General features: G+C 35.7%; 1 protein-coding gene across 2 annotated transcripts in view; it reads right to left on the bottom strand.

Annotated features, from left to right (window-relative positions):
• The window catches only part of LOC117335718 (scaffold attachment factor B1-like), a 30,040-nt gene extending 5,024 nt beyond the window's left edge, over positions 1 to 25,016 (bottom strand). The window contains exons 1-15 of one of the 2 annotated variants that reach the window (XM_033895895.1): positions 24,866 to 25,016; positions 21,147 to 21,252; positions 20,888 to 20,916; positions 9,522 to 9,650; positions 9,083 to 9,154; positions 8,693 to 8,735; positions 5,677 to 6,367; positions 4,710 to 4,747; positions 4,097 to 4,191; positions 3,607 to 3,756; positions 2,982 to 3,108; positions 2,452 to 2,610; positions 1,830 to 2,071; positions 1,236 to 1,399; positions 729 to 857 (exon numbers count right to left, since the gene is read on the bottom strand). In XM_033895895.1, coding sequence (XP_033751786.1) covers positions 729 to 857; positions 1,236 to 1,399; positions 1,830 to 2,071; positions 2,452 to 2,610; positions 2,982 to 3,108; positions 3,607 to 3,756; positions 4,097 to 4,191; positions 4,710 to 4,747; positions 5,677 to 6,367; positions 8,693 to 8,735; positions 9,083 to 9,154; positions 9,522 to 9,650; positions 20,888 to 20,916; positions 21,147 to 21,252; positions 24,866 to 24,994 — 2,303 coding nt within the window. In that variant the 5' untranslated portion in view covers positions 24,995 to 25,016. The remainder of the gene's footprint in view (positions 1 to 728; positions 858 to 1,235; positions 1,400 to 1,829; positions 2,072 to 2,451; positions 2,611 to 2,981; positions 3,109 to 3,606; positions 3,757 to 4,096; positions 4,192 to 4,709; positions 4,748 to 5,676; positions 6,368 to 8,692; positions 8,736 to 9,082; positions 9,155 to 9,521; positions 9,651 to 20,887; positions 20,917 to 21,146; positions 21,253 to 24,865) is intronic. The other variant, XM_033895902.1, reaches the window with a different exon arrangement.
• Positions 25,017 to 25,049: the final 33 nt, after the last annotated feature.

Here is a 25,049-nt window from a genome sequence, read left to right as displayed (position 1 = left end):
ACGGACATGGGCAATGCTATATGCATTTTATGGCGGGGGCATAATAAAAGCTATTAATGGATGTGATTTCTTAATAAATGGCAGCCATTAAATTAACACTGCCATTGTCTTAGTTTAACCCAACCACATGCACAAACCATTAAATTTTCATTAAAATTGGACATTATCTAAATTTTGACCAATCAGAAGCCTCCATCTTGAATCGTTATTCAGCATTTTTTGGGGTTACAGTAAAATGTGGGCTGTCATGTTATCATACCTCTCATTAAGTTTCATTGAGATCCATCAAATAGAACATAAGGTATCACTGCATATGATTTCAGAGGCTGTGATGGCGATCTTGGATGATTGATCGGTGAAAAAATAGTACAGTGCACAAGACATCTAGCTTATTATGTATGCAAAGTTTGGTAATGATCGCATTAGTGGTCCAGAGATAAGCTAGTTAGATTGCTTCTGGACAGGACGGGACAGACATGGGTAACACTATATGTATCCCAATTTCATGGTGAGGGACATAAACATTTGTCAAGGGGGCTCTCTGCTGACCGTTTGACCTATAACAGCCAAAATCTAATCAGGTGTAGGCCTTATTGTGTGAATACAACTAAGTTTGCTCAGGGTTCTATAAGATATTTCATACACAAGCTTGTTGTACATGCACACAGCAGATACGTGAATATACTTTGATTAATTTTTAACCCTCTTTACAAAGAGGGTATAATTACCTAAGTTGTTCAAGTCGTCTCTTTTCTTCTCGTTCTCTCTCAAGACGTTCACGTTCCATTTGCTCTGCACGAAGTCGCTCCAGTCGCTGAGTTTCCAGGCGCTCTCTCTCGAGAAGCTCCCTTTCCTTCCTGAAATGAAAAAGTAACACCTGTAAGTGCTAACAAAGATGGATTTTTGTCATTAAAATGTTACCTACCACAAATAAAGATTTTTTTGGAGAATGTCATAAATAAATTATTATACATGTATTTCAAGAAACATCTAAGAAACTTATTTTTCATGGGACTTCAGATGAAGTAACACAAAATATAAGAAACTTCTATAAACTATTTAACTAATTTCGGAAGAACTACTTTTGATTAAACTCTTTTTTTAAAGCCTTCCTAAAAGTATATCAAAACAATTTTTTCCTGAAGGAAACTATGCATACACAAGAATAGCAACTTATATAAGGTATATTTATCCCTAACGATAATGAATTTGTGGAGTTATTGCTCATACTATACCTAAGGCGTTCACGTTCTCTGGCAAGTCGAATGGCCTCTGCACGCTGCTTCATGTGAACATCACGCTGGCGACGTTTCTCAAACTCTATTTCCTGTTTTTTTATTCTCTCTTCTTCCCTCAGCTTCCTTTCTCTCTGACGTAAACGTTCACGCTCCCTCTCCTCCTGAACAACAAAATATAAGGAATTCAGCCTTCAGGTCAATTTATATAATATGAATACAGTGTAATTCATTTTTATTCTACCACATTTGTATCATAATCTAAGTGTCCCAACTCATTATCTAAGACAATATTTGAATATCACAACACACAAACCAAAACACCCAACACAGATCAAGCAAGGGTAAATCTCTGTCTTGAAGTACACACACATCCCTTTCCATGTGTGCACTCAACACAACAATTGCTGACCAACGAAACCCCAATGCTTAAGCTCAGAAGTATGTCCTTAAATTTCTTTGTCATGAAATTTATTTTTAAGTCTAGGAACTAAATTTTACTGCACAAATGGGACTTCATTCCATCATTTGTAATCAGACCTTTGGTCAAACCCTACAACACCGACAGATTTTGAAAAAGTACATAATATATACCTGTATCTTATCAAAAGACAGAGCATCTTTTGTGTCGTCTTTTTTGGCAGAATCTCCATCCTTGGTAGCAGATGTAGAACCTGAAGTAGGCTTTGCAGCTGCTGTAGATTTCTGGTCTACGGATGATGTGGACTTGGCTTTAGAGGGCGACTTGGACACACGACTGGATGACTGGTCACGACTACTGACCTGGACTACAGGCTCGCCCTTAGATTTGTCCATCACCACTGTCCTTGGTCTGTCTGTAAAACCAAACACAACTTTTTTTTTTATCTAAAAACTTTGCTTAGGAACTGGTCTGTTCACAAGATGAGGACTCTCCAACATAGCTCAGTTTAATACAACATAAAAGTTACATATCACCTATCGATTTACAGTTGATTCAATACAAGATAATATTTAATACTAAAATTGTTCTGTACCCAATTTCATGTTGAATTCATGTTTGTAGAAATTAAGTTAGCCTCTAGAGCAATTTGCAACCAGCACATAGTTCAATGACAGGCAACCATTTTACCCCATTAGCAAAATATTTTCATTGTGAATTTCAAAAACAAGATTGCTGTTCATTAAAAAGCAACACCTTTCTTCACAAAATATGATAACGTATCTCATGCCATACCTGATCCAGCTGAGCGCCTGTTTGTGTCACGCCTGGAGCTATTGGAGTGCCTGTCATCACTTCGAGAACCTGTTGACTTATGATCTCTTCTCGAGTCTCTCTTTGAATCTTTCTTGTCATCCTTTTTATCTTCAGACTTCTTTTCACTGTCTCTTTTATCTTTGGCACATGAAATAACACACAAACAATGTTTTTAAACTATCCTCCCACTCAAAAATTTCCAAAAAACATTTTTTCAGTATCATCTTAAGTGTTTTTTAATCTTTGATTTCTAGGGAACTTTCAAATAAGTATAATATCATAGACTGGATCATATTTGGGAGCAAAGATGTGTATTCTCTATGTGGACAAAAACATCCAAATATACTGGTAGTCATAAGTCTTACTAGGCCACAAAATGTAGTTACTTAAAGCAGTAAAAAGATCCCACTAAGAAGTATGACTACCTCGGTCATCCTTATCCTATCTTACTAGGCCACAAAATGTAGTTACTTAAAGCAATAAAAAGACCCCCTATGAAGTATGACTACCTCGGTCATCTTTACGCGGAGCAGTGGTACTCTTTTTGTCAGCAGGAGACCTGGCATCTGGTTTCCTGGCAGCAGGTCCTGCAGCAACTGGTGCACCTTTCACCTGTGCACCAGGCTCATTCTTAGCCTGATGACACAAAATATTTATAAATATTAATACAATATTTCATTTCAAATTTTGGCCCTAATATTCAAATGATAACAAACAAATTCAGTTATACATTATTGATCTGATAACTCAAATTACTTATTAAATTGACTTAGTGTTATACAAATTCATATTAAACTTATCAATTAATATCTTATATCATACAAGTCAACAATGCTACATCTTAAATTATATATACAGTCAAAGTATAGGGGTTAAGGGAGCAAGTATCTGGTTCCCCAAAGACCCTATCTATTTCCTGAGGCGAAGCACAGGATAAAATCACATCTAAGCAAAGTCGAGGGATATAATTGATTCAACTAGTTATATTTAGCAAATTTGATCTTATAGCAAGCAGATTTAAAGAGCAACTCATTCAAATGATTGTGAGTTGTTCACTTCTTAACTCAAATAATCCACACATAGAATGCTATAAATGATGATTATTTTATCCACTTAAACAAATCTAATACATACCCTTTCAACAGAAATCATTTTACCATGGAGCTCTGTACGATGAAGATGCTGAATGCATTTAGTAGCCTCATCTGCGGTTGACATGGTGACGAATCCATAGCATTTGGAGCCTGGGCTTCTAGCATTGGTTACCACCTTAGCTCCAACCACCTACAAAACGTTAAATGTGAAGCGTCACTATATCATTGTGGCTTGTTTTCCTGCTAAACCCTTTTGATATAAAACTTTGTCACACAATATTCAGATTCTGGCATTTGGTTAAGTTTGGTTTATTTTGTTTAACGTCTTATTAACAGCTAAGGTCATTTAAGGACGGCCTCCCGTATGTGCGACATGCATGCGTGTGGCGAGTGCGTATGCGTGTTTTAGGAGGCAATACAGTTTAACATTGTATCACTGTAAATAATGTGTCTCCTTGAAGTTGAAATTAAAAACATGAACCAACTGATACTATACTAGATATTGTTGCATTGGTGAATTTTCCCTGTACCTTGCCATGTTTGCTGAATAGTGCCTTGAGGTCTGTGGCTCGAGTTGAGGAGGAAAGCCCGCTTACCCACAGGTTACGGCCCGCCCCACTGCTTCCTGTTGACACAAAAAGTGAAAAGATGTCATGTGCACCAACAGTAGTATATTTCTTAAAAAAAATAAAATTATATGTACCAGTAATTAAAATGAAAGAATGGAAGAGATTTTATTCTAATTTCAACAATAACCTTAAATACCCACCCCATCTGTCGCTGATACATTCTGATTCTATCAACAGTTAATTTAATAAATTACCATTATTGATTAAAATTGAAAATTTTAGACAAGATGCTGCTGAAATGTTTGCACTACATGAAAGTGTCCCCTTCTGTCCTTCCTCTATGACCTATCTTCAGAGAAAATCTCATTCTAACCATAGAAGAATTGTTTCAAGAAAGTTTCTTCTAAATCCAACAGTAAAAGAAGTCACTCCTAAGATTTATAATCAAAACTGTTATTATTATTTTTAATATACAAGTAAACCTATCTTTCCAACAAGTATTACTGTTGTACAATATGTCTTTCAAAATTGGGTCAGATATACTATTAGAGACTAGACATAGTTGACAACTTACCCTTCTCATCCTTCTTTGGGTCTTTTGATGCTGTACTGCTGGAAAAACAGCAAGAAGATGATAAGGCAAAAGTAATGACAAAATTATTAAACAAATAGTTTCACAGAACTTCCATTTAATCATGAAAAAACACGCTGACTACTTATATTATTCTTTTTTTTTTTTTTTTTACAAAAACTCACCTTCAACATTATGATCCATATGGCAGGAATGAATTTTCCGGGAATATACATATAATGTAGCTTATTAAATCAACAACTAACCAAGATGGCAATCTCCTATATGACTTGTCATTGACCTGATTCAATGAAATATATGACAAATGACTTAAACAGAATCCAGCAAATGTCTCTGATGTAAATGCACAAAAAACAACCTTTAATGGTACACACTAGTAAATGTATTTAATTTTGAATTTTGGTTCTATCCGTCATGTTTACAAATAAAATGTGATGTGCATGCACAAGTGGGTGTTGAAACACTCTTGAAATCTCCAGCTATAAGCGTATACTCACGAAAAAAAAAATATATACAAATACAAATATGCTTCCAAGACTGTTGTAGGACACATTTTCATATGATTAAAATTTGTGTTGTCAGAATGATCAGTCTGTCAGTTTTGTGTGAAACATCTTCCATTCAATATATCTCCAGGTTTGCTGACTGATAGAATCTACTGTTATGATGACACCAGGAAAAAGTGTATTTGGAAATAGGATAAGTAGGTCTGACATGTACAAAAAAAAACATGATTTTTTTTTCTCCCTCTTATTCTTCAAAAATGATAGGATAGCATGGCAGGCTGTCTCTCAGCACCACAACAGAATGTAAAGACAAGCGCTTGCTACCTTTGGTCGAACCTTTGTATGGTATTCAAAGCAGAGAAAGAAAACACATGGAAAAAGAAGAGAAGATGCTAATATATAATAATATGTACATGTAAATGGGACATACAAACCACACCGACCTCTTAGCAGTGCTGGAGGAAGAAGCTGGTTTGCTGGTGTCATTTTCTTCCTTCTTATCAGCTGGTTTTTTCTCCCCTTTTGTGTCTTTTCCTGCTGTCACAGATGCAGCTTCCTCTGCCTCAGTGTCAGGGGCAACAGCCTCCACTTTGGATTCACCATCTTTGACTATAGATTCCTCCTTTACCTCTTCTTTATTTTCCTCTCCTTTGGCATCTGTTGATGCAGAATCTTTCTTTCCCTGGATGGATTTCTCAGAACTGAGGAGGTCTGCATCCAGGTCATTCTGTGTGTCGTCCACATGAACATCCAGCGATTCATTCTCCTCTGTCTGTAAGCCCTGTGATGTGTCCATTTTGATCTTGTCTTCCACTGTAAGTACGACCAAAGGAACGACAGTTGCTGGGTCTGGGGGAACACCAACATCCTCTTTTTTCACCACATTGCTGGTCGAAGAAGCTTTCCCACCAGCAGCAGAAGCTTGAGGCACAGATGCCTTCGCTGTTTCCTCCTTGGGCTTGCTTTCCTTGACTGTAGGTACAGATTTGACCTCCTTGACCGGAGGTACTGGTTTGACCTCCTTGTCTGGCATTACAGGTTCAACTTTCACTGCAGGTGTAGAAACAGCAACTTCCTCGTTGGTTTCCATAGGGCTTTCTTCCTCAGTCTTAGCAGGAGCAGTTTTTTCAGGTGCTAAAGAAATTCAATTCAGAACTTATATAAAGTGAACTGTAAATAAAGAACTACTTTGCTTTTGAATGCCATTTTGGTCAAACGATGAAGATTGTCTTGTTTCTGTTGCATTTAATTACGAAAAGTAAAAGAAAGCTTGATGACCATGTAGTTTTATTTAACAAAATAAGGAGGTGACTGCCTTGATAATAAGAAGCAGACTTTGCCCTTTCAAAAATAAGCAAACACTGCCTGGGGTACCAAGATTATAAAACTTTCATCCCTGCTTTCTATAAAAAAATCTAAATCCTTAAAGGATTATTTCACAGATTACACAATGCCTTTGAATATTTAATCAGTTAAGAAAGGTTTTCTAAAGTACAAAATTTTATTAAGTTATATGAAATGTTTTATTATCTTTGGTAAATGAATTGCAGGCAGAAAAGTCATCTAGATGTATTGGTACCTTTTTCAGAACAGCCTATTTTTTCAATGACAAGGTTGGCTTTTCATCTATACTTAATCATGAAACAGTATTCTAGCTCAGGGCCTTCACAGCTGGTCTATTCAGCATTCTCCTGAAATCCTCCAGATGAAGTCTAGTTATCAGGTTGACCATGACGGTGAAGTGCACAAACACAAGTCTTGGAACACACAGTTTACTTCCATTGCAGCCTGGGATGGCTCTCACTCAATATCTGTTGTCATGTCCCATTTTAACATTCAATACTTGCTAAAATGTTACTACAGACTTGGTTATTGATGTTTGTCATTGGTTTGTTTTGATTCCATACAAATCTTTCCTCAATAGACTTTTCTGCAATGTTTTTTTCCCATAAATGTTAGCTGATGTGTAAAGTCTAAATGCCATCAACCATGATCCACCAGTCAATTCAAATGAGGTAGGATGACTAGAATCAGGGTGATTTCTTTTGTTTCCTCTTCTTCCAGGACAAAAAAAAATCTTGTTGAAGCACAAGCTTGATCCTTCATGCTGCTTGATTTTATTTATCAAGTCTTTTAGTTTTTATCCAGTGTCTTCTTTGGTAGACAAAATTGTGCACAACCTGTATTATATAGTTTTTAAACTCCAGAAGAATCTTCCTATGGACAGAATATGGTTAGCAAGCAAGTGACATGGTGGTGCTCCTTCAGTCTTCTTCCAGATTTGGATCCTCTAAGTCAGGACTTGTTGTTTTCAACTGTTTACAGCAGACATTTAGAAATCTTTCATTTCAGTTTATATGCACTACTAAAACAAATTTGAAGAGTACATGCCACTGGATATGATCTTTCTGCTCATATAAGTTTCACTATTCCTCCAGAATTAACACTCGATAGTACTCTTCACTTTTCCTGTGGTAGTTAACTGAAAACTGGGCTGCTCCTTTATCCAGAGATGAATTTCAGCATTCAGGTAACGCTTTACGAAAATTCGCTAGAAGATGACGAGAAACATATCTGAGAAAAGTACAACACTGGCAGTCCTGGGATGTTGTTTCCAGTAATGGTTTTTTCCCCCAAAGGTTTTCTTACTGTATCCTCCATAACAACGCATACAGGCATCATCTTCAAATCATTTTCAGAATCTTCTTAAATTCAAACCACTTTCAGGATCATTTTACACATCTTTTTGTAGGTACTATCACCTGATAAACAACCAAATCATTTTTTTTCCCAACATTCATTCCGCTGCCTACTATAATCCATATATTCTGTTCTTATTCTGTTCTCTTGTAACTTGCTGTCCTTTCACTTGCTGTCCTTTCAATCTTCTTTCCACTTAAGTACAAGATTGCCCTCAGCAACTGTTGCAATGACTGGCCATTTGTTTGTTTGCTGGGTTTATCACCCCATGAACGACTAGGGTATTTTTGAGCAAAGTCTTCTTGTATTATCCTGTGGCTACCTAAATGAACACGCTGGCTGTAAATCACTCTGCTTGGCGGATCTTCAGACAGACAGTACCATTTTCTGACACCACCACCTTTTACTGTTGTTTAGAAACATGCATGACACGGATACCCCTCCTCTTTACAATCAGATGTATGCTAGCTGTGAGCATGTTGGCCCTGAGCTGTTTTAAATCAAATTGTATGCTTGCTGTGAGCATGTTGGCCCTGAGCTGTCTTAAATCAAATTTGTAGGAGACGATACAAACTAGTCTATATCCAAGGCAGTCACATTATCATAACAAACAAAACACACTGCAAATTAACTTGTGCGCCCGAACTCTTGTCTTTTGGTAATAACCTGTCTACTCACATCACCTAAATAGCTCACCATTGTGTTCCAATGGTTTTAATTTCTGGGTAAAAACTTGATAAATGTACCAGTAAGGTTTACCTTTATCTGTTGCTTCTGACTCTACTGCAGGTTTCTCAGCCTCCTGCAGGAAGAAAACAAATGAAATGCAAAATCCATTTGCAATATGTGTATTTGTAATTTTCTATCAACCAATACAGCTTGAAATGTAATGAGGAAAAAATAGATCAGAATTAATGGGCATAGCCTTATAAATCTGCACACAATATTACCTGGGATCAATATTCTGTTCTCATAATACAGAATTTCATTTATACATAATATGTAACATAGGAAGTGTATTGCGGAGTCAATGCCAGGTCTAGATTACAGAAGATTATTATACATGTATAAGGTTGAGCACACCAAAACATTAAAATCCATGTTTGTCCTATATAAGGGATCTCCAGATAGTTAGATACAACATCCTACCTTCTTTACTGTAGGCTTTTGTTCCTCCGCTACCTCTTCATCATTTGTCCCAGTTTCTGGGGTTCCCATCTCCTTCAAAAGCAGATGTATCAGTTTTATCATCCCAGAATTTCACAAAGAAAAAGCAAGGTGGGCCAGGAAATACACAATGTACCCCCTCATCAGTAACTGGTGTATGTGAATATGTAAATCAAAGTACTGCAATAACCTTTCAAAAATGGTCAATGATTTTGTGACCTTAAGATAGAAAGACAGAAGCAGAATAGAAAAGGGATTACTATGTATCCTTGTGCGGTATCTTGAAGGTTTTATTAATTATTTTCCTCCAAATAGATATTTGTCATGGCCCTGTAATATGACTATGAAATAGTCTTTTTAATTCTCCACTAAAAATATTAATCCTTATCTATATTTTGGGGGTGGAGGGAGTTATATCTACCTGATCTATGATCTGCATATCCGATTCCAGTAGTTCCATATCTGTATCATCTATGTTACCAATCTCATCTTCCAGGTCCAGGTCTTCCTCCAACAAGGAGTCCTCCACCATTTCTTCTTCATCGCCATCCTATTAACAGATGTTAGTATCACTTTAAAACTAATGACACACTATCCAAAAACAAATTCTAGGACTGTTAATATAAGCATCAATTGGATAATAACACCTAAAATTCAGATGCATTCAATATAATGTATGCAGCTGCTAAAGGAAGTCAGTGCATGGAATGTCCATATTAAAGCTATTCAAAATCTTGCTACAAGTACTTTGATGAGTTTGGAGCTGTTTTGACCAAATTTCAATATATAAGTTTTTTTAAATAGTACCAAAACAATCCATTCAAATTCATCGCTAATGAACAGATCCTGAATCAGTTCACTCTCCATGGCCGCCATCTGCTGTCAACACTGTTAGTTATCAACTGACAAGAGAACACGTATCAACCCTTCACTGAATATCACCTATACCCATCCAGCAGCGATACCTGGTTAGGTTCTCTTTACAAGGCATTGATGACCTGAGCAGAAAACTGCTCCATAAAATATCCTGTTTTTATTTGTCATGTCATAGATACTATGTCCAATCACAAAATACAAGATAAGGCATATTTATTTTGAAAGCAATTTGTAAATCAACTTAAATTTTTACCTGACTGCTCCCAAAGCAATTGCGATGGACACGCTTCAATGAACACTTGGAATTTTACATATCAGTTATGATTTATTTCTTGATAATAACAAATTTTTTTTTATATGCTGAAGACTTTTAAATTTACATTCTCTTCTGGCTCTACATTATCATAAAAGCTTGTTTTTTCTTTGTTTTCATTCTTAGAACTTTGCATAAAATTTGCCATATTACTAGTTTACAAATACAATTTATGTTCAATTTCCACTCTCAGTATTTGTATTACTAAAAGATTGCACACATAATCATATAAAACTTCCAATTTCTGCATGTACCTTCCTTTAGCATACAAAACGTATGTTAAAGCCAAAAAAGCTGGAAATATACATGAGCCTTGGCTTCATGTTGACTCCAATCTATTTTTGAAGACTCCAAGCTGAAGGGAATAATAACCCTACATGTACATCTTTTTCAATGTTACTGTCATTTTTAAGCTTTTAATTCAAGAAGTCATCCTTATTCAAATGGATGAAGTCTGAGCTGAATGAATTTATCACCTTAATGGGTGTAACCAAATCTGAATACCTGAATGACATTGTATGCATCTGAATGGATTTTACCATCACATTTCAATATGAATCCTCACATAGATTTACCCTACCAGTGGTCCTGTAATGACATCTAGATGTTTAACATGAGCAGTGAAAGTGCAAGATTATATATACAGACTTACACTACAGTGCATTAACTAAGATTTTCACACCAATATAATTTCTTAATGGATACTTAAGATCACATGTACATGGCCCATGGTTTAAAAGGGTTTACAAGGTGCAAATACCTAATAGTATTGGTGATTGATACAAATTGACATACATGTATATACAAAGTTAACATGTACAACTACTGATTATATATTTCCCTTTGTAAAATATGAGATGGACCAGACCAGAACTAACAGGAAGACTTCATATGTTTGATCTATTTTTCTATTTTGTATTGTTTTAAAGCCAATCAATAGTTCAAGTCGTTTAGAGCCAAACAACACAGTAAAAAGACATTCCCAAAACTAAAACTATCAAACAATTATAAAAACTCAAATGATTAAAAAAACTAAAACCACCAAACCATTATAAAAACTCAAATGATTAAAAAATCTTATCAGTACATGAAAATATACACTCTTGGTTTGTTTTGTTTTGACGTCCTATTAACAGCTAGGGTCTATTAAAGATGTGCCAGGATTTGGAGGTGGAGGAAAGCCAAAGGACCCGGGGGAACCACTGGCCTACGTACATCAGAGGTGGAGTTTTACAAAGCATTTATTTTCATCAAATTGGTTTTCAGCAATTATCCTTTGTTGTGAACAGCAATTGCATGTAGATAATCAAACATTAATGAAGGACAGACTATCAATCGAACAAGAGTTTACATTGAAGTAAAATGATATAATTTACAAGATTGTGCGATGTAGTTGTTACAAATTGAAATACATATTTATTACTACACATATAATTGTCATTGATATGTAAAACAAGATTAAATCATTGTCATGAAATTACCCAAAAGGCATATTAGCCAAAACTGTTTTCTTTTATCGACAGGGTTCTCCACAAAAAATAAATGACATATTGAGTGGACTACTAAAGGAAGTTATAGAGATGTATCAACGTTTATATAATATTTTCAATCTCAAACTGCAGATGTAAACCTGGGATAAAACACTACAAAATCTACTAATAATTGCTTATATAAGTAACCTCAGAACCTGTCTACACACATTCCTATGAGTGATGCTCTGACTCCAGTGTAAAAAGATAAATTTAATGAAATTTAAAGTGGTTTTACCGGTAATGCCGACTGCTTTCTTCCTATAGTGACAGTCATCAATAACACACTGTGGGAGATTGAGTCCCTTTCACTCCTAGTCCTATAGCTGATGGGTTTGAACTCTGATACTTGTTTTTGTTATACACTATATCTAGTCCAATCCATAATGGATTTCTGTACGATTATAAAGACTTGCCTTTCATTCCTGAACTTTTTATTATTCAAGTCCACAAATTGTGTTATGGACAATAAAAATAGTATTAAGTGATATCATTCTTTACAGGATTTCCATATAAAACAGCAAGTACGATGAAAATCAATCAGTCGACCATAAACATGTGGGATTATACCAGCCAATATATCTAAGTTCACATTTCAGAAGGTAGGATTTAATTGTCAATTGTATTTCAAAAACTATGCCCAGTAAATAATCGAACTCGGAAGAAAAATTCTATAAGCAATCATAAATAAAATGTACCATGCTCAGCAAGACTTGCACATGTACCGGTATACTGTTATATTAAAATAAACTTAAGGTTTGATGTAACAGATGTGAAAAGATTATTATCTTTAACATTCACTGAAGCTAAAATTTGTTATGCATGTAACATACGGTATGTGATCTCCCAGCTTGTGTCGATATTCGATAACATATGGTTCTATACAAAAATTACGCATAATTATATGTGTCGCCTGTTCCGCTTTGTCAATATCCTTTTATATGGTTACTCAAGGACAAACCTCAGTATTTGAAGAGACAAATGTAATTGAAAGTGAAACTGCAGAAATCCATGATATGCTTTTTTGTGCAGTAGTCTCTGATTTGAACTCAAAACCTTAACATTGATTTTTTTCCAAGTCCAGAAATTTGAGGTTTTTACCCAAAACATACAAAAATCCTAGAAATACTAGTAAAGAGTGCAATGCATTCAGCTATACATCCCACTATTCACTTATAACCCAAGTTTGGTTGCTCTAGCGTTAATAGTTTGTCAGAAACAGCCTAATATGCATGAGCTAAACGCAAAACCTTAATGTTGATTTATATCCCCCCCCCCCATGAGTTAAACGCAATACCTTAACGTTGATTTGTCCCCCCCCCCCCCCCCCCCCCCCCCAGTCCATAAATTAAGATTTTCACCCCAAAAATGCAGACATCCATGAAATATTTTTTAAGTGCAGTAGGTTCTACTACCCATACTATGTAATTCTTTCATTGAGGTTTTTGTTGATCTAGCTTTGTCAGAAACAGACACAAAAATCCATTTGTCCAATGTAGGAGATTGTTAAGTTCCCAAACAAGCCTGGTGTTTGGGAACTTAACAATCTCCCCTGAGGGTTGATCATGAGATCCCCCTATCCCATCCCAAAAAGGGGTGAATGATTAATTTTCTCTTACTCTGTTTTCCAATCGTGGTGTGAACCAAATCCAAACATATGTAAACAACAACACGTGGGCGGCAGATGACTGTTGTGATAAGGCTGCAGCTTTACACCTTACAATGTTGATTTCATACAAAATATAATTCTGATAAGTTTGTCAAAAAGAACACCAAACACTCAGTTAACTCAGATAATTAATACTTATTTTAATTTCTTTTGTGAATAATACTGATTTTAACACTCAAACGTTCCGGATCAGGTTATAGTGACGTCGCCCTATGAAAAACAAGTGCACGTTCAAAGAGCACGTGTAGTTTGTCTTTTCCCTAGGGTGAGATAAGAAAATCTCACCCCGGTAAAACTGCGGATATCCCTGTCCAGGGTAAGAGAACATTCTATCTCAAACAGATGCAACAGGTAACTTAAGTTTAAATGTTAGTCAGATACCAACTGATAAATGACTGTATTTAATGTTGTATGTATGCATTTAAAATGACATTAAGCCAGTAGAAGAACATTTACATCTAAAACAAAACAAGCACTTTACTCCAGGGCATGTCTTGCTTTTAACATTGAAGTAAATTTTTAAATATGGTCAGCATATATTTGTATATTGTCTATAGAATGTTGCCATTCGCAATGATGTTAGGGACATATCACATAATATCTGACCCAAATCCTACAACCTGCTTTTCTCTGATGGACTTCATTACTAATAATCAAATCACTTATATTACCTTGGATTCAATTGTTTTTATGGAAATTTTCTATAATCTATTTTTGTGACAAGAAGCCAATGTGCCTGTATTGCTTGCCAGCTTCTAATGCAGCTTTGAAGTTGATCTTTGTCATGATGTGGATGCTAATTAGCTGATTACAAATTTATTCAAATATAAGAGTAAGCCGAGTTTATTCTTCCCAGTATACTACTAGTCCAATACCACTGCCCTTTTTCTCTTCCTTATTCAGAAACAACTAGAACTGTCGCCAGGATGGCTGACTAATACCCCCACAATCTGCACGAGTCAATGGTGAATTGGAACTGTTGATTAGAGGCTCACGAGTCAATGGTGAATTGGAACTGTTGATTAGAGGCTAACTAAGATAACCCAGTAATATAGTGACCAGTTGCCATAGCAACCATAATTTTGAAAAAAAAGAAAGTGGCATGCACATCTACACATGGTCCTCTATATTTGTGTGAGGTTTCATTGAAATCAGCCCTTCGGTTAAGGAGGAGTTGTCCGGACAAACTTAAAGTTATGGTTCTTATCAGAAAACCTATTTATAGTAACCAGTTGCCATAGCAACCATAATTTTGTGAAAAATAAAGACGGACGGACAGACAACCTGATTCCAGTATACCCCCCCCCCCCCCCCAACTTTGTTGCGGGGGTATAAAAATTAACAGTTTATGCTACCGGCCTTATATCTTGACCCTGAACCTCTCTTGAGTATTGAGAAGAAATTGAAGAAGTCTTAACACAATTGACCCATAACCTGAAAAGTACACAACTGTAGGTCAATCATTTGAACAAACTGTGTAGCCCTTCATTCCAGCATTCTACTGGCTCAATATCAAGACCCTGGTCTTTTGTTAACTGAAAATAAGTAGCTTCAAGCGAAAAGTTCATGCTGGATGTATGGACACCGCACCGCACCACAGCTCACTTGCCCTTCTTTCATTCTTCCTTCAAAACATTTAATAACTTATATAACATCAAAGGGCCAAAGGCCCTGAGAAACGTCAGGGTCTGAGGTCATATTATTAGAAATTTAAAATTGGATTTTATAGTCAGACAGTTACATTTGTATCAGATGAAATGTCTTCATCTGGCCCTGGTATTCCTGTTCTATATATATTCAAGAAAACATGTACATTATGTATAACATATATATCAGCTGACAACTTTACAATAGCTGAGTATAGTTCTTTCCTCATTTCTTTAATGCTTGTGGAAAATTATTGATATACTCCTGAATCAGTAAAGCTGCTTGTAAACTTTGAAAAAAAGAATCAACTGAACGACAAATCGGTCTATTAACAGAACATGTTGTTCAAGTAACTACAACTAAAGATAAAATCCAAGATGTACACAGCCGAAGTTTTTTTTATTTTATGTATACTATAAGTTATTAATAAGGCCTATCAAACATCTATTTTATGACCCGTAGTAACACATTTTCACTCCGATAGAAAACTGCGGTCGCGTTGTCCGACGAGACATATCTAGTTTTGACACCGACGCCAGTACATCATGATCAGTCACGGATCATAATCATTAGATTCTTTTCAAACAACAAATAATAACCTTATTTAATAAAATCCTCAAGAAAAACGGCAATGTAGTTTGTTACAACTTGCCCTCAATTCATGGTCATATTTCTTGCGTATTCTAGCGACATACAAATGAATATGAAACTGCGAACGGTCGTTGGTTTAGTTACAGTAGACATAACCGCAATTTTGGCTGACTAGTGATGAGTCACGTGACAGCTGAAGTTATCTCGTGGAATGCTCGGGTGCATTTGACTACGTAAATAGGATTGGTTTTAAGCTATCAAATGTTCCTGCCTATGAACTCAGGATGAACAGATGTGGATAGTTTCTCTGTGAATGCATGTAAATTTCCACGACATTCAAACTGATTTTTCTACTTTCGTTTTCAAGGCAGTATCGAGACAGAACTACGTAATCCTACGCCAACAAAATTGCATATACTGACGAGGAAAAAGGTTAATATTTATACTCTAAAATAGTCTAGAACACCAAACATTCACATTTCATTTTAAATAATTGCAGTAAACACGGTTTACATCACTTAAATTGTGTCAATAATTGTTATCAAAATAGGAACTATATTAGGCTGCGGATGTATATCATTTGTATGACAGAAAAGAGGAATAGTTAGCCGGAACAGATCTGTCAGTAACAACATTTTCCCACCACGCCTATAACGGCAGGTGCCAAAGGCACCCTGACGTTAATTATATAGCAGGGGCAACCTGCAAATGTCAAAATCCAAGATGGCCGCCTGTCAGCCTGTTGTTTTCCGATCTGTACCAAAAATGCACAAATAGGTACAAAAAGAAAGCAACATATAAAATTTGAGAAAGATCCCTTAGTACTTTCTAAAAAATAGCGATAACAAACTTCAATTGTCAAAATTCAAGATGACTGCCTGTCAGCCATGTTCTTTTCCAATCTGTCCCAAAATGCTATATATGCACAAGGGACCAATGGGAATTTACATATGAAATTTAAGAAAGATCCCTTTAATGCTTTCTGAGAAATAACGATAACAAAAATTGTATAGCGAGGGAGGGACGGGCAAATTACAGACCACGGATGCAGGGCAATTTGAATAGCCATCATTTGATGATGGTGGGCTAACAAATCAGCGGCTCATGTCATGGATCAGTTCTCCGTTAGGCCTAAAAAAAAGTTGTGTGTTTCCGGTTTCCCGACCGACCCCAATAAATCAACGCCGACCCAAAAGTTTTTAGACATTCTTCAGAAATTTTCTCAGTTTTCCATGACCCGATGAACGTTTAAGATTTTATTCGAGTCACCGAGCATTATCGTCAAAACGTTTGCCTACACAAGATCGCCCAAGCGTTAGAAAGACCCAGAATTTGGGGTTTCCCATATGATGCAACATCGCGACCGCTAACTGTAAGGCATCAACGGTGATCGCAATAACAATAAATAAATGCTGTCATTCTTCAGAAAAAAGCATTGATGGCAGTCATTCCTAACGACATGCTTATTGAGGACGTCTTCCGCCGCTACCATGAGGGAGCGGGGAAGGCAGTGAGATGCATAGCAAAAGGAAAAACATCCTTAGAAAAGTCAGATAAGTTTGAACTGAGCGCAGGTCTCAAAATATCTGACGTTATAGGATCGATTCGGAGTAAGATGTATTGAATTTACGTGTGATGAACAGGAAACCATTGAAATAACCGTTTTTAGTTGGGTTTTTTTAGCAGAATATTCAAAACGACTATAAAGACAATAGTTGTTCAAAACTGTTTATTGGAAAACAACCATTTTCTGTTTTAATATAAAATAGCAATATCATTGACATCAACATATTTTGTACTCTGGCAAGCTACTCTCCTCAGTGGAACATTAAATCTGTGTGTAATTGCAAGGGTTCAGATGGTAAAAGTCTACAGTTAACACATACTAAATAGCCCTACAACTTAAAAATCTTCTACTCCAGTATTAAAAGTATAATGTAATTCAAAGCATGAAATCTGCTTAAAAATATTTAATAAAAAAAAAACTTTTTCCTACCTACCGACCCTAACTTTTTGAGGAGCTGAAACCAGAAACACACAACTTTTTTTTTTAGGCCTTAACACAGAATACAAATCTAGTACTGCCATATGGAAAGAAATTATCTCTTAAATAGTAGTCAGGGTTAAGAACTGAAAGGCAATTGCTATTTTTTTGTAATTTTTTTTAAAGTTCACTGTGTAGCAACTGAACAGGATATGCAGTAGAACCCCAAAGACTAAATAGAGGATATTTTCTTATAAATCATAATTATATATGACGTACGCATATCCACCATAGATGGCCATGTGGAATCTAACAGGTCAATGAGAAGATGATGTGTATTTCTTACAACTCTTTCCCTGGTTAATAACCTCTCTTAATTAAGTCACTCACACAGCATTCATAACTACCTAACTTATTTACCAATGTCACCTAATATAGTGTCTTCTTTATAGTCCCTTTGATGTATTGGTCTGTATCATATACTGTATGCAAAGATTTGAATTCATGCCTCAATAAACATTTAATAGAATAAAGATGTTCAAATATACAGAATGACCCCTGCTAGGGACTAAGGACACTTGCACCTGGAGCCTTGGTGATCAGAGGTCTCCTTTTTTTTCTTTTTTTTTTTACATGTAGACCATTGAAACTATGTACCACGTATAAATGCTATACTAACACTGCCAGTAACTAAGGCAGGAAGTATATGATATTTGGCAACTATAGGTTGAGAGTTTAATAGATACAGTAACACTGTAAATGCATCTAGGCAAAGGAACTCTTAGAATGTCAACCACCCCCAGATGTACATCCAAAATTAATTTTGCAAGTGTCATTGATGCAGGACATATTCATATCAGACAGATAATGATCCCCTCTAGTAGTCTGAATAAAAACGACTTCACAGATCAGCTGTGGTAAGATTTAAATTATCAAATTACCAACACAAAAAGAATTTTTAAAAACCACTTGTATTAAAAAGAAATAATGTACAGATACGGTTTCTAGCTGGTGAGGTGCATTTTAATTGAGGACACAAAAGTGTATATCTATGGGCGGATGTAAGTAGTTGTCCTTGAATATTGCTTTTCTGTTGACAATACAGGAAAGTATAGATACTTCATAAATGGACACCAGTGTTGAGTAATTTTTCCTTGATCAATACTGCATTTTAATTTTTAAAGCATACATATACATGTATAAACATTCAAATATTCATTTTTTCAAACCAATGATGTTGAATATACTTTAAAGAGGCTTGCCCGCTGAGAGATCAGAAAAATTGGCTAATAGAAAAAGATTTTTTACACATGAGAGATTTTTGGAATTGTTGAGTTTTTCATTTTATTTTCCTTATAAAATGCTGAAAAGTGATATCAAAACCTCATTTTTTAAATATTTTTTATTTAATCGCAACCCGCAATAAGTCCCCGCTATAAAGTGGAGTCTAATTTGATTGACACATCAAAGAAACAAGCACATGCACAGTGCCGCACAGTGATACCTTCAAAGGCAGCGGCGATTTACAAAGAAGATTTGCCGTTATATTCTATACATTTCCCTCCCAGGTTGAGTTTTAAAACGTCTTTTAAATACATATTCTGTAATTGTTTTCAAGAAATAAAGTCGGAAAGCCTCTAATTTTGTCACATAGAAACGTGTACTGAAGTTTATTTAGTGATCGGAGATGTGCCGTTTACCGGTCCGTCTGTGGGTTAGCCTCTTTAAATGCTTCGGTATCAAAATAAAAAGCACAGATGTTAAGTTCAACAAAATTTTGTCAATTCAGAAATAGAAAAATATCCAATACAGAATAATTCACAAGTAAATCTGTGATGTTCCACTGAGCTGATTTATTCCTTCTTCTGAAATCATATTACTTTGATAAATGATACTACTGATTTCTGAAATCTTTTTTCATATAAATTGTTTATTGTTTCTTGACTTGTCATCCGAAGAATTAGGTTTGTGTTGTTTCCAGTTTCATGTCCTTTTGCCTTATATCAGCAGAAGTCATGACATTCTATGTTCTATAGTTGCAGAAGTATATAATCATCAGTATGCCTCAGGCAGCAGAAACGTTATGATGAGAAGCCGAGTAAAGTAGCCCTAGCTACAAAGTATACATTTCTGTAATCCATCTAACACTTACCAAATCATAAAATCAAACTAAGTTTATTGAAGCAATTGTAATACTTAGCACATCCGTGAATATCATACCAAAGTTGGAATATTCTTTGGCAGATAATGTGAAGTGTTCCTTCAACCTATCGCCATCTGATAATACCATCTTCAACTACCGCCAGCTAAAGCCCTAGAGCAGATTTCCTTACTATATAATTCCCTTGATAAGTCATCCTCACAAACGATTTGGTCGTCATGAAACTCTGTTCTATTTTAAGAGACTGGAAATACCCGTGGAAAATGAAAGGATGTGTTGTGACAATCATTGTCAATATTGATGGTACATTATGATTACATGTCTGTAAAGACTGTCTAATCATGGCTCATTTTGTGACTTTTTTTACGTGTTTTACCCAAATAAAATAGAAACTACCACCACTTTCCTTATATCGCCTTTGACAAAACGTGGCGTAATAGCAAGGGTAGACTGTAGTAATGAATGACCACCACAAACGAAGACATTATCATTGAATATCTTAACACCTTTATTTGAAATGTTGACTGTTATATACTGATTCATTGCATTCAAATAAAAAAATATGCAGAACTATCAGAATTCTATTCTGAAGCCAGATTTTGAAAAAATAAAAAAATTTCCTAGAAAAACTTTAATAAACTTTTTCATTATCAATACCTTGATCAATTCGCTCTGAGCCTTGAACTAATTGAATTGCAACAAGGAAGAAAACATTAAACCAAATAACTATAATTGCCAAATTCTGGATGATAATAACAACCACTTTTGAAAACTACTTTTTGGTTACAAGTAACTTTAGTTCTGACTCCCAAAATGAGACAGTAACTTCTGCTGGATATGTGATCTCACCCTCCAAATTTCATGGAAAATATTGGCTTCTGAAAAGTTCTGTTCCCGTTACAAATGAGACTATTACAGATCTTCAATGTATCTGTATACTGAAAGTTTTTGTCATATATTATATATGTTTAAACGCATTTGGAATGTATGTAATATTGTTCAGCTCTGAAAACTCACCTCTTTTGACTTTCCCTTGGCACTTGACCCTAAAAAGAAAGCAACAAATATAAATACAGCATTTTTTTCCATTTTTTTTTTGTTTTAAACAAAAACCCAAAACATACTTTTATCTTTTATATTAAAAAAGCACTGAATCTGTGCATATTGTATCTTGATTAGTTTATAGAATAAAACTGCTAATCTATAATTCAGACATGATTTCATTGTTCAATTTTACATTCTTTTCTTGGAGTCAGAATTATAACACAAAACTTACTTGGTGTTGTCTTCTTTGCAGCAGCGGCAGGAGTTGATCTTTTTGGGGAATCAGTTCCTGGTTCAAAAATAAACTCATTTGGATCCTCTCCCTCATCTTCTAAAGCCTGCATCAATCAAGAATTTTTTGTTAGAAGAAATTGAATAAAATAAGTATGGAACTTACCAGCAATGCTTTAGTGCCATGCCAGTATTACTATCCTTCATTTTAAAACCCAACTAGTCTAAAGAGAATTAAAGCAAATTTTGACCATACTAACTTGTGCTTAAGTATAAATGCCACTGCTATGTTTTCTCTTGCTATTTTGGGAAAAACCAACTTTCAAGAAATTGGAAAAATATTGATGCAATACTATGTTATGCATTGCCACCAGCTGATTTGTAACCACCTCAACTCAAGTCAGCCAAGAGTTTGAAAATGGGGGCATAAATACACTAAATTTAAAGCATTACACTAGACCTGATGCCATATTGCTAAACATGTAGGTCGTGGATGGCCTAATTACCCTGACAGTGCGCCATGGAGTGAAAAGAAAAAATACAACATTTATTTCTATACAGTTTACCGCTTTTAATTTGTAAATAATGCATTTTTGTATTAGATATAACATGTTTTGGGAAATTATAAACTTAAGTTTTTTTTATTTAAACTATGTAAGAAGAAAAAACAAGTGCAATCAATGATTGTGAAAGCTCACCAACAACAGCAATCAGTGAATCACACTATTCACTCATTCTTTATGTATGTATAAGTAGGGCTGTAATGAGTACCCAGGGGATCCCGGGTTTGAAATTGTGTACCCGAACCCCGAAACTTTGTACTAACATAGTAATAACTACTATTGTTCACCAAATACACATATATTTCAAAGAACACTGTATAGCTTTGACACAGGTATGACATCATTCCGTATTAGACTCGCAGCTAATGGGGATATTCCCGTATCTATTTTCGGACGGTAAAACACGCACATCAAAAAGCAACAAATGTTGTGGTAAGCAAACAAGACGGTGGGTCGGCGCCGCGACAAAAAAGTTAAGTCCACAAAATGTTAAAATGTGAAAAAATCACAATCTTTTTCTGCATGATTTTGCCATAACATCACTCATAGACCTTTAATGAATGTATAAACCAAATTAGAAGGGTGTGAGGTGTATACCCAGGGGTGTAAAAATCCACTTGCCCGACGCTCCGGACAACCAAAATTTGAGTTCAGGCAAGCCAAAAATGTTTGTACACTTGCCCGGGACAAGTAAGATTTTTCTATCTCTCAAATGATTTTCATGTTCGATTTCCTGAATTCTGTGTGATAAGGAATTTACCAGAATGATAGTAGTGTAGAAGTATGCTAAAAGATATTAAAATAAACAATTAGTAGTTGAATTATCTTTATTGTCCATGTTGATAAATCAAATTTCTGAGGTGGGAAAAGTAGGTCGCTGGTGGCACTCTGAAGCCTTCACTTCACGAACGTTTTTATGACTTTCAAACTGATGAAAATAAAAGAAACTGCAGTTAAAGTATGAAATAATGTTTGAAAGAGGTTACTTACTGTAATATTTGACCAAATGTTCTTATTAGACAAAGGAAAGATTTTTTTATCTGTAAAACAATCTTTGTTTATCAAAACAGGAAGTTTGACTTTTTCTAATAGTCGGATTGGAATCCGGACCAGAATTCAGGAATTAACAAAAAATAAGAAAAAGAGTCAATATTAAAAACAAAACAAAACTACAATTTAAATTAAAATACATATTCTTTTCTTTCAATTATGGATTGTAAATATTTTCTATTTATTTGATATCGAATAAAATTTTTGATATGGACTTTTTATATTTTTTAATGAAACGCACACTGGGGCAAGTAGAAATTGCATTCGGGCAAGTGGCTTTCTGAGCTCTACTTGCCCGGGGCAAAAAATATTTTTACACCCCTGATACCTTTGGACTTACAAGCTTTCCAAAAAACTGATCCCAAAAAACTTCAAAGTGGAGTGGGACGTCGACACGGACGCCAGGGGTACAGCATTAGAAATCCGAGTAAATAATATTTGGTCTTTAAGGTCCACTGAGTTCCTATTCCGGTGGTTAGTTGTACTGATACTTACAAAAGGATGGGCCAACAGTGTGGAATTCTGACCAGCGTAAAGCGAGGGTTTAGACAGACAGAATAGACCATCGATATGGAACTAAATGGGTGTTTTGGGGTAACTAAATATATCATTTATCCATATATGTAAGGTAGATGTCAAGCCAGATTTTATTGCATTTGCACCAAAATCTTAGTTACACCAAACGCTGTTGGAGAATTCCATGTTTTCATATAGCAGTGCGCTCTTGCCCAACAGTAGACATGGTGCCAGGGTCAGAGGAAACTCAAGCTACTTAAGCACCAAAAAAAAAGGCTTGTTCATTTTACAGTCAGTTTTTATTGCTGCCATCAGAATAGGGAACAGGTAACAACAGAACAGTGTATGTATATGTGCATAAAAACATATGCCCAAGATGCTAGCAAAGGTTCTGTACATGAATGGGCCATCATCAGCGATTTCAAGAAACATCAGCGATTTCAAGAAACTTCAAGAAGATAAGAATACCAGATATCACTGGGCATGTTCATTTATGCAGACAAACCGGTTCGTCTGTTTAATTTAAACAAGAATTCTGATTGGTTAAACACATTTCTATAACCAATCAGAATGCTTGTTTAAATTTACCGCGGCTGGCACAACATGGCTATATATATACTCAAGGGAAAAATCTGCTATCAGTATGCATAAAAAGTCCCGGGGCCGTCGATAGGGTGCTTTTTTACATCAAGTAAGTGTATGTAATAGTTGTATTCGGTGATCTGATGAAGCGTACCACTTGATTAACCTGTGGACTTCGTATTTAAAGCTATATGTCCAATGGAGTCCGAGTGTGGTGACCCCAATACCCAATACCCAATACGTCAACTTGTCCGAGTAAACAAAATCGAGAGAATTTTGAAGTTTCATGCCCGATTTCGTAAACTAATATCGAGAAATCGACAACATGTTATGGCTTATTTTAGAGAATGGCCATTTCTCTTCAATTTAAGGCCTACTTCGAATAAATCCACCCAATACAACCGAAGCTACGCTACTTAGAAATAAATGCATCAGATTACAAGCCTGAGGGAGTTCAGAACCTTTCTCATTTATATGTACTCTCATATGTTATTATTTCATAAAACGAGTCAGGCACCTGTTGCCAGCCATGGTGACAGGGCCAGAGAAAACTCGGGCTAATATCTTTTAATTGACGACCTGCAGATTTTAATGATGGCCTTGAAAGCCTTTGTCAAAGGTTATCTGAAAACAACAGGTCTGTCTTTAATTCCTTAACGAACAACTCTGTTCCAACCGATCCAACCGTTAGGACCGCGATGGACGAAATCGGCCACGGTCTATTTTGGGCCATCGGGGCCGTTTCGTATCCGCCAATCCGGTTTGACGCCGACAGTAATAATTGGAATCACAGGGGCAAGTCATTATCTAATGGCTTTGTTACCTTTGCATACACTTCAAGTTGTCTGTTTACTGTATAACTAGTAACCTGTAATAGTCTGTAAACGGAATAATAGAACAAATGCGAGCATACGAAAGTGGCCCTTGAACGGAACCAACGTGGTCGAGTTTTGCATTCGGCATTCACTTGATCTGTTGATCAGCGATGCTTTGCATATTTACACTCTACCTTTTGTAATCTTTCTGTTAAAACAGCTTTAACTCCTGTTTTATCCAGTCCCCGGTTTTCTAGTTCTCTTCTTAAATCAACAACGCGTAATTCTTTCAGTTTTTTCGCTCCCCCTTCTTGAGACGCCATTATGTTGGGAAGTGCCCGGATGTAGAATTATCAGCACTGTTGTTTAGGATCATCT

Source organism: Pecten maximus, chromosome 1, assembly GCF_902652985.1.
Source record: "Pecten maximus chromosome 1, xPecMax1.1, whole genome shotgun sequence".
In the NCBI taxonomy this organism is placed as follows: domain Eukaryota; kingdom Metazoa; phylum Mollusca; class Bivalvia; order Pectinida; family Pectinidae; genus Pecten; species Pecten maximus.
This window is presented reverse-complemented; position numbering and strand designations above follow the sequence as displayed.